The 16,862-nt window shown below is 40.5% G+C and overlaps 1 protein-coding gene across 1 annotated transcript in view; it reads right to left on the minus strand.

Moving 5' to 3' along the window:
• The window catches only part of EML5 (EMAP like 5), a 300,424-nt gene that overhangs the window by 227,276 nt on the left and 56,286 nt on the right, over nucleotides 1-16,862 (minus strand). The window contains exon 5 of the mRNA XM_054025269.1: nucleotides 7,473-7,658. Coding sequence (XP_053881244.1) covers nucleotides 7,473-7,658 — 186 coding nt within the window. The remainder of the gene's footprint in view (nucleotides 1-7,472; nucleotides 7,659-16,862) is intronic.

A 16,862-nucleotide genomic window follows, 5' to 3' on the forward strand; every position in this document is an offset into this window, starting at 1 on the left:
GCCTTGGTATTATTCAAATGAAAAGCTGAGACCCCTGCTTTTGAGGCATTTGGCTTTAATCAACATGCCTTGAAATATGTTTCTAGTATTTGTAGGTCCTGTTCTAGAACCTTTTCTGAGGTTTCAAATGAGGAAGTCTGAGCAGCCAGTGCGATGTCATCCGAGTACATGAACTTGAGGGAGGATGTTGGTGGAATAATTGTGGATAGGTAGTTGAAAAGTGCTGGAACTATAATGGACCCTTGCAGGAGTCCACTGATCAGTCTTTATAGGCTGATGATAGCATCACCAAGATACACCGTGAATCTGAGATTGTTCAGCATTTCAGTGATGAGCCTAATTCTAGGGCAACAAGGTATGGCTATTGCAAGTTTCAGTAGAAGTCCTTTCTGCCATACTGTATTGTATGTGGAACTAAGATTGATAAATATTGTTGCTATTTTAAGTTGGCGTTGATAGCCAGCTTATCTATAGTCAACACAAGGACTTGGTCATAACAGTTTCTGCCTATTCTGAAACCAGCTTGTTCTTTGGGGGACCAGTTCCTCCACCAATGGCTTCATTCTGCAAAGTAGAAGCTGCTTCAATAGCTTATAGCAGCCACTAAGAAGCACTATAGATCAATAACTTTTCGCATTAGTTGCCTCTTTTCCTGGTTTGAGAACAGCTATAATTTTTGCTCCTTTCCATTCTTTTGGTATTCTCCATGTTAGTAGAGAGAGCATCTAGCCATTTTCTCACTATTTGGCCCAAATGCTTTAAGAACACAGGGAATACGCCATCAAGACCTGCTGCTTTTCCAGGCTTTATTTGGGTGATGCCACTGTCCACCTCCTCCACTGAATAGGGCACAGAAAATTGGGGAAATGTTTGGCATTGTTTGAGGGCATTATAGAGTTCTTTATTGACTTTATGGTAATTTTGTCAATTGAGTTGGCAATTAGTTGCCATGCTATGGCATCTGGGCTCACCTGCGGAGATATATAGATTGCAGGCGTCACTCCACCAAGGGCATGGAGGAGACACCAGACCTTTCAACTTGACTTTGTGAGGTCAAGGGCCTCCACAGTGTCACACTATCTTTGCCTTCTTGACTAGTCCAAAGAATGGAGCAATGCTTTTGCTGTATCTGGTTGTCCATTTGCCTTATACTGTCAAAGGAGTTCTTCACTCTCTAGTGTCCAACAGGGAGTGAAAGCCTTTCTGTATCCCCTGGGAATACTGACTTTGACAGCTATTATAAGGCTAACCAAGTGATAATAATTGGCAGGGGTTGGAGGGATCAACGTCACAGATTTCTCTATTATACTGCTTTCCCCAAGTTCCACACTGAGGCTTCAGGATGGAGCAAAATAGCGGGATTTGGAGATTGACCTGTATCACAATGGGTCTGCATAGTCTGTTGGGAAAGTCATCGAGACTGGAACCTCAAGGTACACACATACCTATTTCCTTTGATTGCACATGTGGAGAGTCTCTGATGACAAAGAGTGTCCGTTATCATCCTGCGACAAAGCAAAGGTCAGGCATATAGCATGGGGGGAGGGATGATAACCTGCTACATGAGTAAGCACAACTAATGTAAAATTGGTGACAGAATGTCCTGAAAAGGCCTCCTAGTCAGCAAAGCCATGGAAAAAATGGCCCCTTCTAAGTCAAACCGGACACCAACCCTTCACTGCATATAGTGCAGTTAAACATTGAGGGTTTATCCAGCACAAAATCTGACTACCTCACGAAGAGCCTACAAACAGATGAAATTGACATCCTTGCACTGCAGGAAACAGACATCGAGCGAGAAAGCCACCGGAGAGATCAATGGATACATCCTTGTCTCAGCAGTCAACCCATGTCAAAGATGACTTGAAGAACACTACTCAGGTCCTCCCAAACATGTCCCTTAATTCCATCACCATCAAGGTCAGCGACTTGACTGTAGTGAATGTCTGTGAACTCTCATTAATGAACTGGCCCTCATCAGTGTGGCCACCTGCAAGCCACCACACCATCTATATCAGCAACTTCAATAGCAACCACAGTTTGTATGATTATGACTCCAAAGATTTTGCAGAAGAAAAATTGTCATCAAGGGCAGCAACAAAAGACCTTTGCCTGCTCTACGATGCTAAGAAGCGTGGCATATTTAGGTCAGCATTCTGGTAAAAATGCCATATTAAATGTAATAAGCTTAGGATCACTGTTCCCTGGGTAACCACCAACTTCTAGTCCCATGATTAATTCATCTTTATCCATCAGATGAAATCCAAAATAGAATTACCTCATGTAGGGTGCAATACCTTTTGTTAGAAAATCCATCATCCATATTTTTAGAAGCAAATGATGTTTTTCCACTGGCTATATTAAACCTCCATAATATGCTTCCAAAATTAAAGTCCCCACCTATAACATCACATGTTTACTTTCTATACATTAAAGGTAGGTGTTGGAGTAACTGATCCTGTTCTCTGGTTTGATTTGGTGGTTGTAACACACACCCACTGCTGGGCTTTATAGTTAGCACTTGGCTTCACATGCATTCAAGGTCTGCATTTCTGAGTTAACAGTAATTCTAAAAGAAGGCAATGGATTTTTAATATCAGATGCCACACAATTACACCCTCCCCTTTTTCCTATTCTATCCTTCCTGAACATGTTCTAACCAGTTATGTTAACATTCCAGTCATGCAAATCGTTCCACCAAGTTTCAGTAACGCCAACTATAACAAATTTCTTTTCATCAGTGAGACTTTCCAATTCTTCTTGCATGTTACCCAGACTCCAGGTATTAGTATATTAAATAGAAAAAAAAACTTAGTTAATGCAGAGTTAAAGTTGCCTGGTGACAGACAGTTCATGCCCTTCCAAAAAATCAAGTTCAGCAAAACCAGGAAATACAAAGTTAACGTAAATGCTCATGCAACCTTAGCTCTGCCCCCGTACCCCACAGCTGGCAAGAGACACTGGGAATTATCTGCATATACTCCAGCTGCTTTCAGTGTTTTAGGTGCAGCTGTATTGAATGTTGGAGTCAGTAGATGGGAGGATTTAATGACTGGTAGGGAAAAGGTGGCATCCTGGGTGCAAGTGTGAAAGGGGTTGTAAAAAGTGGAATATTTTGTCAGAGGAGTAGGATCAGCGTTTGAGCATAGTGCAGGCGCAAGAAGCGCCTGTCCATTACAGTGAAAGGCAGAGTGCAAGTATCTGCATTATAGATGGTTTGGGGCACCTCTCACAGAAGGCAGAGTTAAGATTACATGGGCATTTACCTTAACTCTATATTTTCTGGTTGTCAGATGTTCGAGTTTTGTTGAACTTGATGTTTTGGAAGGTCATGAGTGGTCACCAGGCAACCTTAACTCTGTGTTAACTTAGTTTTTTTTGCCAATTAATTTCCTATCTTTTCAAAACAGAACAAGAAATGTTTGTTGGTAGAGTTATAGTGGCCATTTAGGCACTTTTAGTTCTCACCTAGATTTGTAGCTGATATGCTACTGTGGCTATGTAATCAAAATACCTAGCTTTTATATAATTAGGCTTGGCAGGATTTTTTTTTTAATGGATAGATGTCAGTAAACATCTATTTCAGTTGACACACCAAAAAAAACACATGAAAAAAATCCACAGGAAACAGCGTGAGTGCAGCCTCCCCCCTGCACCTGCCGCAATTGGCTGTCATTAGCTCTCTCGCAGGACAGAGAGTTTTCTGGTCTTGCTCCCTCACTAGCTCTGCCCCACAAGGGCAACACCCTTCCCCACACCTTGCGCCTGCAAGGATCAGGTGTCACCAGCCCTGTGCCAGCACAGGAAACCCTCTGCAGTCCTGCTGTCACAGGTGTGAGAATGGGGTCATGATAGCAGGCCTGTACAGGGCTACCTGCAGGGCCAGTGACACTTGATCCCTGAAGAGGTAAGGTGCGGGGAAGGCTGTGGCCCTGGCAAGGCAGAGCAGAGATCCTTGGGCTAGGACTGCAAGTAGGAGGATTAATCAATCAATATTAATTGTCAAAACTGAAAAAAAAAAAAAAATCCAAATCTTGATTTTAAAATGGTCAGTGATCCACCACCACCCTTAGTAAATTGTCCCACTGGTTAATTACCCTCACTGACAAAATTTATGCCTTATTTCCTGTTTGAATTTGCCTGACTTCAACTTCCAGCCATTGGATCATGTTGTACCTTTCTCTGCTAGACTGAAGAGCCTACCATTAAATATTTGTTTTCCATATACATACATTAGAAAACATGCAGTTGCACCAGTGCCAAATAAAGAGGTAAAACAACCTCCTCTCTTCTACTTGAGATTCCCCTATTTATACATCCAAGATTGCATCAGCTCTTTTGGCCTCAGCATCACATTAGGAACTCATGTTCAGTTGATTATCCAGAATGACTCCCAAATCTTTTTCAGAGTTGCTGCTTCCCAAGATAGAATCCCACATCCTATAAGTATGGCCTACATTTTTTGTTCCTAGATGTATTCATTTATTTCTGGCCATATTAAAAACACATTGTTTGTTTGTGCCCAGTTTACCAAGCAATCCAGATAACTCTAAATCAGTGACCTGCCCTCTTTATTATTTACCACTCCCCCAATTTTTGTGTTGTCTTCAAACTTTATCAGCAATGATTTTAGGGTTTTCTTCCAGATCATTGACAAAAATGCTAAATAGCACAGGGCCAACAAGTGATCCCTGCGGTATCTCACTAGAAACACACCTGCTTCATGATGATTCCCACTTATTATTACATTTTGAGACCTATCTCTTAGCCAGTTTTTAATCCTTTAAGATGTCATGTTAATTTTACATCATTCTAATTTTGTTAATCAAAATGTCATGAGGTCCCAAGTCAAATGCCGTATAGAAGCTTGTAGTCTCATTAAAAAAAGATATCGAGTTAGTTTGACAGGATCTATTTTCCAAAAACTCAAGTTGATTTTACATTAATTACATTACCCTCCTTTAATAATTTATTAATTCGGAGAGGTGTTAAGTGACCCATCCACTTCAATGAGATGTTCTCAGCTGAAAGAATACCCGATGGAGATAAATATAGCCTGAAACAATAGCTTTGATACGTGTGAACTGCTCAATTCATGTCAGTGGGTGCACTCATCCCCCATACCCAGTGCTGCAGAGGCTATGATATGCATTAAGCATGCCCTTTCTCAATTCCTTATCCCAGTGTCAGCAGTGTATTCTTGGCGCATGCCCCAAACTCCTCTCGCCTACTCTTCCATCCCAATCAGTGTTGTGATAATTTGGTCTACAAATTTACCCTAATTGTAAATTCTCCTGTAAAAAGTAAGTGTATGTTCATAAGATAGCACAATAACCTATGACAACAAATATTGATTGACAGCTACAAAAAAATCAAAATAAGTCCAAACAGAAAGGCCTACTGATATAACTCAAGGCAAATGTTTAAATCGAACTTGGTAAAAACAGAAGATGTGGAACTGGAAATTAACCAAAATTGATGTGTTGGACATTAGGCCTAATTGGTGGACAAATTAATGAGGGGATGGGCTATTTCACCCATCAGTCCTTTTTTTGGATCCTTAAAGAAAGAGCCTTCAGAGGGGAGAGATGAACAAACGAAAACTATTGGAGCAAGCTTCACCATCATGACTGCCACCCCCACTGTCTCCTGGGACCAGACCTTCTTCGTCCTGATCCTGAGAAATGTCCTGACCAGAACAGACGGGAAGCCAGATGACATCATCACTTTTACCGCCTCAGCTGCATCCCAAATACCACTCAAGATGAAACAGGATCGAACTGTAACAGAAGCAGCCATAACAGCTCTAGCCAATCTCAACTAACTTCTTCTCTTTACCCCAAAAGAAAAGTTATTACCATCGAACACTGTTAAACAAGGGTTATTTTTTCCTTTCAAACCTCTCGCCAACTAAAGGGAAAGGGAACAAGAAATGTAAAGTAAGGCTTTCATTTTAACAACATTTCAAATGCTTTAACTGTTTTACCTTTTTAGTATCTTTTAATAAAAGATTTAAAAGGTTTTTAATGGTATTTGCCATAGTACTAAGCAGGCTAAGATGTCTGTATGCCAAACCCTGAACCTTGCTTAACACTGTTTAACATTGGACAGCAACTGGGTTATGTTAACATCTTTGGGCACCTATATTCCATCTAAATTAATGCAATATCACCCTCTCTTCCCAGCAAACAATTGCTTGTGTAATTTATTTTCTTTTCAATAAATAGTTTAAGTGCCCTATGATGTATTCAGATTACATTTTCCCACAATTTAAAAAAAAAAAACCTTTGACAGAGGCAAACCGGAACAAGATGCCTCCTTTTTTATTTCAGCTTTCTGCCCTGGATTGGATTTGAATTCATAGTGCCAGGGTGGTGCTCAGATTCAATGACCATTACATAACATCAGAGTCACAAGGTCCTATGATGTAGAGGTAGTTTTCTAGATAACCTCTTTCTCTGCATATACTCAGTGTAATGCATCTTGCACACTGCAAGAGAAGTCTGTGACTAATAATGTTTTAATTTGATTTTCCCCACAGGGCTAGTGGGTGCATGTACTCCATTTGGGTAACTCTCAAGGATTTGAGATACTTGTGCGATGACCTCTGTCCTAATTTGATCTCTGTCTGGGAGCATAAATTCACTACCAGAATATGTTAACATTAAGAAAAGCTTCCCCCCCCCCCCCCCCCAGGGTTGTATCTCAGGAATCAATAGCCAAATTTGGATCACTGGCCAAACCCCACACAAGGGACAAAATTTGAAAGCAATCCCAGTAACTGTACAGATTTTGGAGTACTTATGACAGTCAAGCTTTAAACAGAAATCTGGTCTTAAGCTTAACTATTGTAGAGCTGGGCCGCTCCACTGCAGTAAGAAAATTAAGATTCTTCTCCTCCCATTCTGTGTCTCATTGGTTCAATTTGTCCATAACACACTGAGTTTTAACATTATCTGTAAGGTACACCATTGTCCATAATTAAAATCCACCTTCAAACATAAAGAATTGTTTTAGAAAGTCAACCTGATATACTCCTAATAGTGTGATGAAGGAAATTTCTCTTAGATTAAAAATGTCGGAAAAATTAGTGGCTTTATTTGTGAATAGTAGATGAGAAATCTTAAAATGTTGAACCTTGTCTTGTATTGTCACATACACTAGTTACAACACCTGGAGGAAAAAAGAGAGACACAGCTCTGCATGTAGAAATTGGATTCAGGATTATTGATTTTTTTCTCCACTTGTCTCCTCCACATATGGTTTAGAGTGATATGGGAAGGATACAGAAAAATTATGTAAAGAAAAAAAATAACCTCTTCAGATTTAGATTTAAACATTTTGGTTTAAAATAAAAATAATCTCAACAATGATATTTCAAAAAGCTTCTTTGAGCTATTAATTACACACTAATCAATTTCCAAAGCTGTGCATTGTTCAAACAATCTGAATTATAACATAAATATACTTACAGCATGTGCTCCTTGTATTGTCCGTATGAGATTAATTCCTTTCCATACATATATATCTCCATTAAGTGCACCAGAATGTGTCACTTCATCTCTTGCACAGGCTAGGCAAAGTATAGTTTGGAGATCACCAGTCTTGCCAAAAACACCACGCTTTGGTGTCAACGAATTGCCACACAAGCTCCAGAACTGATAGATAAAACATATGGTATAAAAATTGTGTTTATTTTGCCAAAGTTCTGTGAATTTTGCAAACAATGTAGTGCATGCATATTTGAGAGTGAGAGAGAGAGAAATATACTAGAGCCAAGAAACACAAAGTATTGTACTCTTCATTTCTTTGGTTCTGCCATCATGTGCCAGCAATACCCCTCTGCCATATACATTGGCCAAACCGGACAGTCTCTACGTAAAAGAATAAATGGACACAAATCTGACATCAGGAATCATAACATTCAAAAACCAGGGGGAGAACATTTCAACCTCTCTAACCACTCAGTGACAGACTTGAAGGTGTCAATTTTGCAACAAAAAAACTTCAAAAACAGACTCCAAAGAGAGAGTGCTGAACTTGAATTAATATGCAAATTAGATACAATTAACTTAAGTTTAAACAGAGACTGGGAATGGTTGGGTCATTACACTAATTGAATCTATTTCCCCATGTTAAGTATTCTCACACCTTCTATGGGTCATCTTGATTATCACTGCAAAGGTTTTTTTTTCTCCTGATGATAGCTCATCTCAATTGATTGGCCTCTTCCAGTTGGTATGGCTACATCCACCTTTTCTTGTTCTCTGTATGTATAAATATCTTCTTTCTGTGTGTTCCCTTCTATGCATCCGATGAAGTGGGCTGTAGCCCACGAAAGCTTATGCTCAAATAAATTTGTTAGTCTGTAAGGTGCCACAAGCATGCCTGTTCTTGTTGTTAACATTATTATTTGAACCTTAACTTCCTCTATGGGCTCCTTGTATTGTCCCTATGAGATTAATTCCTCAGCTGGACTACATCTTCCATTATACAACACCCACCTCCTCTCCCCCTCTCTTTTTGTGAATCCAGCCCTTTTAAAATGCCTGAAACAAAATATTTTGGGTCAAACTACATGTTTCTTTGACCTGAAAGATTTTAATCGATCTGCCAAAATGTTTCACAATTTTTGGATTTGACCCAAACCAAGCCCACCTACCCACCCCCGCTTTTTTTTTTAATTACTAGCAAACTGAAAAATAAATTATTCACCCAGCTCTAGTCCTTATTGACCACTCCCTAACCAAAGATCTTGGCAGGTACTAGGTCTGCAAATACTGTATCCTCAGAGCCAGAGTTACAGGCTAAGTATTGTCCCACTCTCTTGCTGTATACTTCTTTTTCCTGGTATGCAATGCAGAGCTGTGGCCATACAGGCTGCCACACCTTGTACTTTACTGAAAAATCCTGCTCACTTTTTCTATGCACATAAATATGCAGTAGAGTGCATAGGAACTGCTGAGCCAATTTTGTAACTCTGTGTTGAATGTCGTGTAGCATTTACTTCATTCACTGCAAACAAGTAACACAAACTGTCTCAAGAGATGCGCCATCATTTTCCCTGTACCCCTTTGTGCTAATTTAGACTCTTAATCAGCATTTTTGTTGCTCACAACCTGTTAAAAATTCTGAATAATGGACATTAGTAGAAGGATTGCAGCAGTTACCTAAAAAAAGATTTTCATATTTCCAGTGGTTATTGAGAAATAACCATACACTGATTATGCAAATCCCTGCACTTGAACTCTGATTGGTTAATTATAGCAGTACAGAGATTTACATACTATATTACCTGAGAAATAATAGTACAATCATTGTACAAATCAGGCACCCACAACCAATATGGGAGCAGAGAATAGCATATATGAGGAAAGCAATTCCACAGAATCTTGTCATTTCAATCGATTTAGGCAATTCCATTTAATAATATAACAATTTGCATTCTCCAGTCAAATACCTACTCAATATGAAGTCTATCCAGAGATTATATAATGATTCCTAGCATGAGAAATAATTGTTGATGTTAAAAAGGAATATCATGATAGATTATACATATTTTTAAAGTCTGACCTCTTGCCTAATCAGGATGCTATTCAAGATCTTGGGTTAGGATTTTTTATTTAAATAACGCATGACCAAATAGCTGCAGCCTAGTTGTTAAAGATGCTCAGAATATGATTTAATTAAAACGGATTTTGTTAACTATAAATTGCTAAAAGAAACTATTTTTTTTAAAATAAACAAATAGGTTACTTCAGCAATTTGAGCCATTCTTAATATACAATTGTTTTTGGCCAAAAGATAGGAGGACTGATTTGCCAGTGTTGCGCTATGTCTTGAAGTGGCAGAAAGTTAAGCAGTAATCAAGCTAATGGAAGTCTTTAAACTACATGATAGGCAGTATGTTAAATCAAAGTTGTATGCAATCTAGCTGACACACTGAACATTTTTGCCAACAAAGCAATAATAGTTTAATCCCCACATTCACTCCTTACAAGCAACATAAATTTCCCACCTGTCAATGATAAAAAAATAATTTCCTTTTTTAAAAAAGTACTCCCAGAGATCTTTGTAAACAAATGGCTATAGGGAATTTCAATTGCCACTCCTCATTTTTTAGTGTAAATTAGGGATCAAATTGGGGCATATACAGGGATACCCATCTCCCCAGTCACCCCCCAGCCACCAATTTCTGCTTCAGAATCTCAGCTTTTCTCTTTAAAGTTGCTCCCTCAATAAATGTTGAGAGAGGAGGCTCCCTGAAGAGGAGGCAGGGTAGAAGCTTGGCACCGACCACAATTGAATAGAATAATCTCTGGTGACTACAAGACCCACTAATTCAAAACAATTCCAGTGAATGCTTGGAAGGAGGATGGACAGACAGACTGTTGCTAAAGATGGGTGAGAAGGGTAGGGACCTAGGATTAAGATCAGTATGGGCTTTTAATATGACCACCACACTTGCTGCTTATTGGTGGACAAAGAAGGTATTTGAATGGGAGAAGGATGAGCTCCATTGTGCGAGAAGGGGTTATTCACCTTGTGCAGTAACTGTGGTTCTTTGAGATATGTGTCCCCCTATGGGTGCTCCACTGTAGATGTATCTGTGTCCTTGTGCCTCAGATTGGAGATTTCAGGTAGCGGTGTCCATTCAGCCTGCACATGTGCTCTCCCTGTCTCATGCCTTGCCTCAAGGCTATCCAGTGCTGCACAAGTTAACCACCCTCAGTTCCTTCTCTATTGCAGAGCCTCTTATTAAGAGCTCATAAATAGAAGGGAAGACTTCCACCATTTGAGAGAGTCTTTGATTATGAAGGACATTAACAGTGGTTTGGTCAATCTGTCTGTTTGGTGCATATACCGTTTTGAGCCATGCCTGAAGGCAACACAGGTGGAGCCTTGCACGAGTTATTACAAGGTGCCTGCTGCCACGTACCCCAGTAGTTGAAGGCAATTCCTGGCCAAGGTTTGGGGGCTGATATGGATGGTGTCAATTAAGATTGTTAGCATATTGAACCTGTGAGTGGGAGGAAGGCTTTGGCCTTTACTGCATCTAGATAGGCTCCTATGAATTCTAGATGTTGCATTGGAGTTAGAGTCAATTTTTGAGTGTTCAGTTGTAGTCCCAACTCCATAAATAATCTATAGCAGTGGTTCTCAACCTGTGGTCCAATCAGCACACAGCTGTGGCCTCATGTGACATCCTCAGGGCCATAGAGGTAGTGTGTGTGTTATGTGAGTCACATCCACACCATATATAGAGAATTGCATGGCTGATAGGGCATCAAACAGTTGTACCTTGAGTAGGCAGTCATCTAGATACAGATATATCATGATTCCTAATTTGCAAAGACATGCCGCTACCACAGATAGGACCTTCAAGAACGCTCTGGATGCAGACAATAGGCTTAATGGAAGTACCCTGTATTGAAAATGGTCTTGACCTAGGCTGAATCTCAGGAACTTTCTGTGGAATGGTTGGATCTTGATATGAAAATAAGCATCTTGTAGGTCAAGGGCCGAAAACCAGTCTCCTTAGTCCAGATATGAAATTATTGTTGCTAATTTAACCATCTTGAATCTTTGTGCCTTTACATATTTGTTGAGCAATCTCAGATCCAGAATGGGTCTCCATCCTTTATTCTTTTTCAGTAACAGGAAGTATTTGGAGTATACTTTCCCTCTGTGCTGATTGGGAACTTGTTCTATAGCACTGAGGTTTGACATGGTATATTTCTTGATGTAACAGACACTCGTGAGAGGGGTCCTTGAAGAGGGACAGAGAGAGAGAGAGAGAGAGAGGATGATTAGGAGGGAGGGAGGGAAAGTGGACTGAATAACCATTGGAGATTATTTCCACTTATCTGACATTATCTTTTCCCCATTTTGTCAAAAGAACAAGGCGGTGTCTAAAACGATGGCGATAACATGAATTTTTCAGCAACTGATGGTGGCTAGGGACCTCAGGCTATGTATCAAAATTGATATTTCAACATTGAAGGCTGTGCAGTTGAGGTTTGGAGCGTTGTTGCCCTTTATTTTTGTATCCGTTGTCTCTTCCACTGAGGTTCATAGTTTCTCTGGGGTGGACGGAACTGGGCAGGTCAGGATCTTTGTGATTTCTGAGATTTGCTGTACCTCCTTTTCTGTGCAGGTCTGTAGATCCTCAGGGAATGCAAAATGGCTCGAGTAGTTTAGTGCATGGAGGGAATCATCTGTTTTTTCCATGAAGAGTTTGGATCTTTTGAATGGAAGGTCCTCCTCAGTCATTTGGACTTCTCTTGGGAGGCTGGAAAGGTGAAGTCACATAGCTCTCCTGAGAAGATGTATCAGCAGTGTCTAGTGAAGTCTGTAATGATGTACGTGCCAGAAACTGGCCCTCAACAATGATGAGTTGGAACTGCACTCTTTGATCATTTGGGAGATGTTCAATAAAGGTGCTGAATTTCGAATAATTGATGTGGTTATATTTCACCATCAAGGCCTAATAATTAGCAATCCTAAACTGTAGGGTTGCTGATAAGTACAATTTCCTGCCGAATAAGTTCATTCTTTTCCAGTCCTTGTGATAGGGTGTTGATTTAGCATGGTGCTGTTTGCCACATTTATTTACAGCATCTACCACAAGGGAATTTAGTGATGGATGGGAGAAGAGAAAGTCCACGTCTTAAGAGGGGACATAATATTTTTTATCTGGACTTTTGCATGTGGGCGGTATCATGGCTGGTGTTTGCCTGATGGTTTTGTCTGGGTCTAGTATCTTCCATATGTCCTTATCAGGTTGCATTGCATTCCCTATCAATGAGGCAATTGCCTCATTGATAGAGAATGCAATGCAACCTGATAAGGACATATGGAAGATGTCCAGCAGCTTTTATTGTGTCTCCTTTATTGTGTCTCCTTCAAAGGGATCTGAAGTGAGTCCACCACTGTCTTGGTGAGGTCTTGAAATTGTTTAAAGTCATCTGCCATAGTTTATGGAAGAGGCATAATGGCTTCAAGTGGAATGGATGATTAGATGTTTGTTAATGGAGTAATTTCTTTATCCAGTCTTGCTTTCTGTTCCTCAAAAATCTCCTCTTGAGGATCAGGGGGTGTAGAAAGGGAAGTTGAGGGAGATTGTTTTCCTCTATCCCTATGTGAGACATTTGAGGTCCTAGAGAACTGGTGTGTCTAGAGGCTTTCCAGGGGTCCCAATACGGCCAACTGGAGTGGTGCAGACAGCATGGGTGGTGGTACCTGGCCAACGGTGTCCATACCAAGTGGGTGGGCTTTGTCTATCATGTCAGTTTTGTGGCTCTGTAACTGTTTCTAGGTGATTGGTTCCTTGATGTTGTCCTGGGGAACTTTGTACTGAGACTGAAGATATGTTATCATCATCCTCTTCTTCACTTGATAGAGGTGGAGCAGAAAAGGAGGCTGATGAGGAGTGTCTTGGTACCGTGGGGAATTCAGGAGACCGAGATGTGGTTGGTGCCAGTACTAAGTAATGGGGATTCTAGCATTTCTGAGACCAAGAGGTCTTTGAACAGAATTCCTGTAGTACTATGGTAGTAATCAGTACCAATGGAGTCTGCCTAGAGAGGCCTGGTGTCAAGGGAGTCAACGGCACCTGTAGTCTTCTGTGGTCCAATGATCAGCCAGAAGATGGTGCTCTGGTCTTTTGTGTGGAAGTGCTCGGTACTGAGGCTCTCCTTGTCTCTGGTAGTGCCATTTTAGAAGAGCTAGCACAGTCTCTACTGCTTCTTTTCTCTGAAAGAACCAATGCCTCTGACCCTGTGCCCTTCAGGTCTTTAGGCTTACAGACAGTACCACTACTTGAGGAGCCTAATGGCTCATGGGTACCCTGTTGAGGTTTGGTCAGTACCGAGGTGGATGATTTTGCGGGGGAATCTCTTTTTTCCTAGTCAATTCTTCAGTTTGGGGACTGGTAGCTCTCTTTTTTGGTGGTTTTGTGAGAGGAATCAGCAGATATCCTCTTTGAATCCACCTGGGAGTAGATTCAAAGGACTGTTGCTCTGGGGTGATCTAACTGACCTTTCCATCAAGAGGAGTCTGAGCTTCAGTTCATGGCTTTTTCCTGTTCCTGATTTTAATTTCAGACAGAAAGTACACTTTTGTGAAACTCTCCCAGGCAGTGAATGCAGCATGAATGGCCGCTACTGACCAGAATAACTTTTCTGTAGGAGAGATAGCGTTTAAACCTGGGGAAGCCAGGCATACCCGTTTTGGGGTTTTGTTTCCCCAAAGAGGAAGAGAACTGTTTTTGAAAGGCCCCCACCCTCTTTTTTTTTTTAAGAAAAGAAAAAGAGTAATATTAATCTAGGTAACAAACTACTAACTAGAAATAAAGTTTAGAAATCATTAGGAGCATTAGAATCATCACTTAGACTCTTCTAGTGCTCCATCTCAGGCCAACAGAAGTTGAGAAGGAACTGAGTGTGTTTGCTTGCGCAGCACTAAATAGCATTGAGGCAAAACATGAGAGAAGAAGAGCACATGTGTAGGCTGAACAGGCACTGCTATCTAAAATCTCCAGTCTGAGAGGCACAGTGACACAGATACACCTACAGAGGAGCACCCATAGGGATACTACTCGAAGAAGTGTGGCTTTTTCTTTGGCAACACAATGAAAGCCTGCTGAGAGATACTCTGGCAGTACTGACCCTTGAAGTGGAAGGGTTTCCTCTTGTTAGCTGGTATGTAGATCCTAAAGAACAGAGAATGCCTCTGGAATCTTTGAGGGAGTATGGGAAGTCATCATTCCAGATTACAAGCCTCAGTGACAGGAAGGATGGTACAGTGTTCAACAGTGACAAAAATGTCGGTAGTGGGAAAAGATCTGGAGGGAAAAAATGCAAGAGTTTCTCTTTATTTATTTGAGTTCCCTGTGTTTCTCTATGATGTAAGAAATGCTTCTCCATGCATTTCTTAACTGTAGACTGTTAGAAGTCATTCATTGCTCCAGGAAAACAACAGAACCTTGAGTGTCTGGATTCACCTCAAAATTATTTTTTGGATAACTGTGCCTGCTGCCCTTTGATGTAGCTGTCTGTCCCAAGCCTGGACAAAGTGAGGTTTGAAATCAAGTCTAACCACCTAACCTTGTTAAAAAAACCAACTAATTGGTTATAGAAAATGGAGCCAAGCTACCATTCTGGTAAAAATGGTTGCTCAATAGAGAATACTGCCATCCCCTCATGCTACATGAAGATTCCTGGTAAAAGCCAGTCTCTGGAAGACAGGACCCTCAAAAGTATGATGCTGACAGCAAGAAAACACTTCAAAGCTCTCACAGATCATGAGGGAGATGAACAACTATGAACTTGAAATCCTGAGTATCAGTCAGAGCAGACTGACAGGTGTGGTAAGAACAATTCCAAGCAAGAGAAAAAAATCTCATCTATACAGGTCTTAGTGACAATGCATTCTTCGCAGGAGTAGCACTCAATGCAACAGATTCTATGAAAAAATCGCTTTTCAACCGGAAACCTATCAACCAACACATCATATGTGCAAGGCTCCAAATCAGATTCCTAAACATGTCAAGAATACGGTGCTATGCTCTGACACAGGAACATAGTGATGAGGATAAAGATAAGTACTATAATGGACTCCAAATGTGATTGACAGAATACCAAAACGTGATTTACTCATTCTGATGGCTAAAGTGCGATGTGATAACCAAGGAATGGAAAGATCAGTGGGGAAGTGTGTGTTGGGAATCATTAAACCCAAATGGTGAGAGATTCATTTAATTGTGCATGGTGTCCAACCCAGTTCTTGCAAGCACCCTGTTCCCTCATAACGACATATGTAGACAAACATAGAATTCACCAGGTGGCAAAATAAAAAACCAAAATTAAAAAACCCAGCTCAATCACATCTGCATTAGCTCAAGATACAGGTCATCTATCCAAAATGCAAGTGCATATCGAGCAGCAGATGCCAACAGCTTTGCCAAACTGAATTCAAAACTGAGAAAGCTCAAAAGTACAAAAGTACTGTGAGAAACTCCAACTTCAACTAAGGAACAGATTTGAGGCATTGCCAGAGGCAGAGGAAGACAGGGCAACAACTGGACCTAAAGAAAGTGGGCAGCGCTCAGTGACAATGTGATTCAACCAGCAGCAGTTGTAGTTGGATATCAACATAAACATAGCAAGAATTAGATAAGCCAACAGATACACCATCTTATTGATGAAAGTAAAGTACTGAAAGGAAAACTCCTGAATCCTAAGATCAATGAAATATTGGAAAAAGCAAAAGGAGTACAAGAAAACAGACAAAGCAGTGAAAAGCAATGCAAGGAAAAAGAAACAGCATTATGTTTAAGACTTAGCAGCTGAAGCTGCTGTTATGATACAAAACCTCAGAGTCGTTTAACTCGTAACTAAAACCCTGTGTGGAAACTGTGTGGAACAATAAAAAATACAGAAGGAAAATGTTTACAACTGGGGTAGAATAGAACAACAGATGGGCAGAGCATTTTAAATAAATCCTCAACAGACCAAGCCATACCTCAGCACCAGAATTCAATGAAACATGCAAACCTGACCAATTTGATATCAACATCGGTACCATAAAGATGTCAGAAATACAGGCTACAATCAAGAAGCTCAAAAACAACAGAGCAGTGGGAGATGATCAAATCACAGCAGAAATGCACTTGACACTACAACCCTAACCAAACTGGCAGAGCTGTTTAATGAGGTCTGGGGAAAGAGAGACCACTCCTAACCAGCGGATATATGGAATAATTCTCAGAATACTCAAAAATGGTGATTTTACTGACTAACGACTGGAGAGGAGTCACTACTCTCTGTAGCAGGAAAAGTCTTCTATAGTGTGATACTATA

This window comes from Malaclemys terrapin, chromosome 4, assembly GCF_027887155.1.
Source record: "Malaclemys terrapin pileata isolate rMalTer1 chromosome 4, rMalTer1.hap1, whole genome shotgun sequence".
NCBI lineage: Eukaryota > Metazoa > Chordata > Testudines > Emydidae > Malaclemys > Malaclemys terrapin.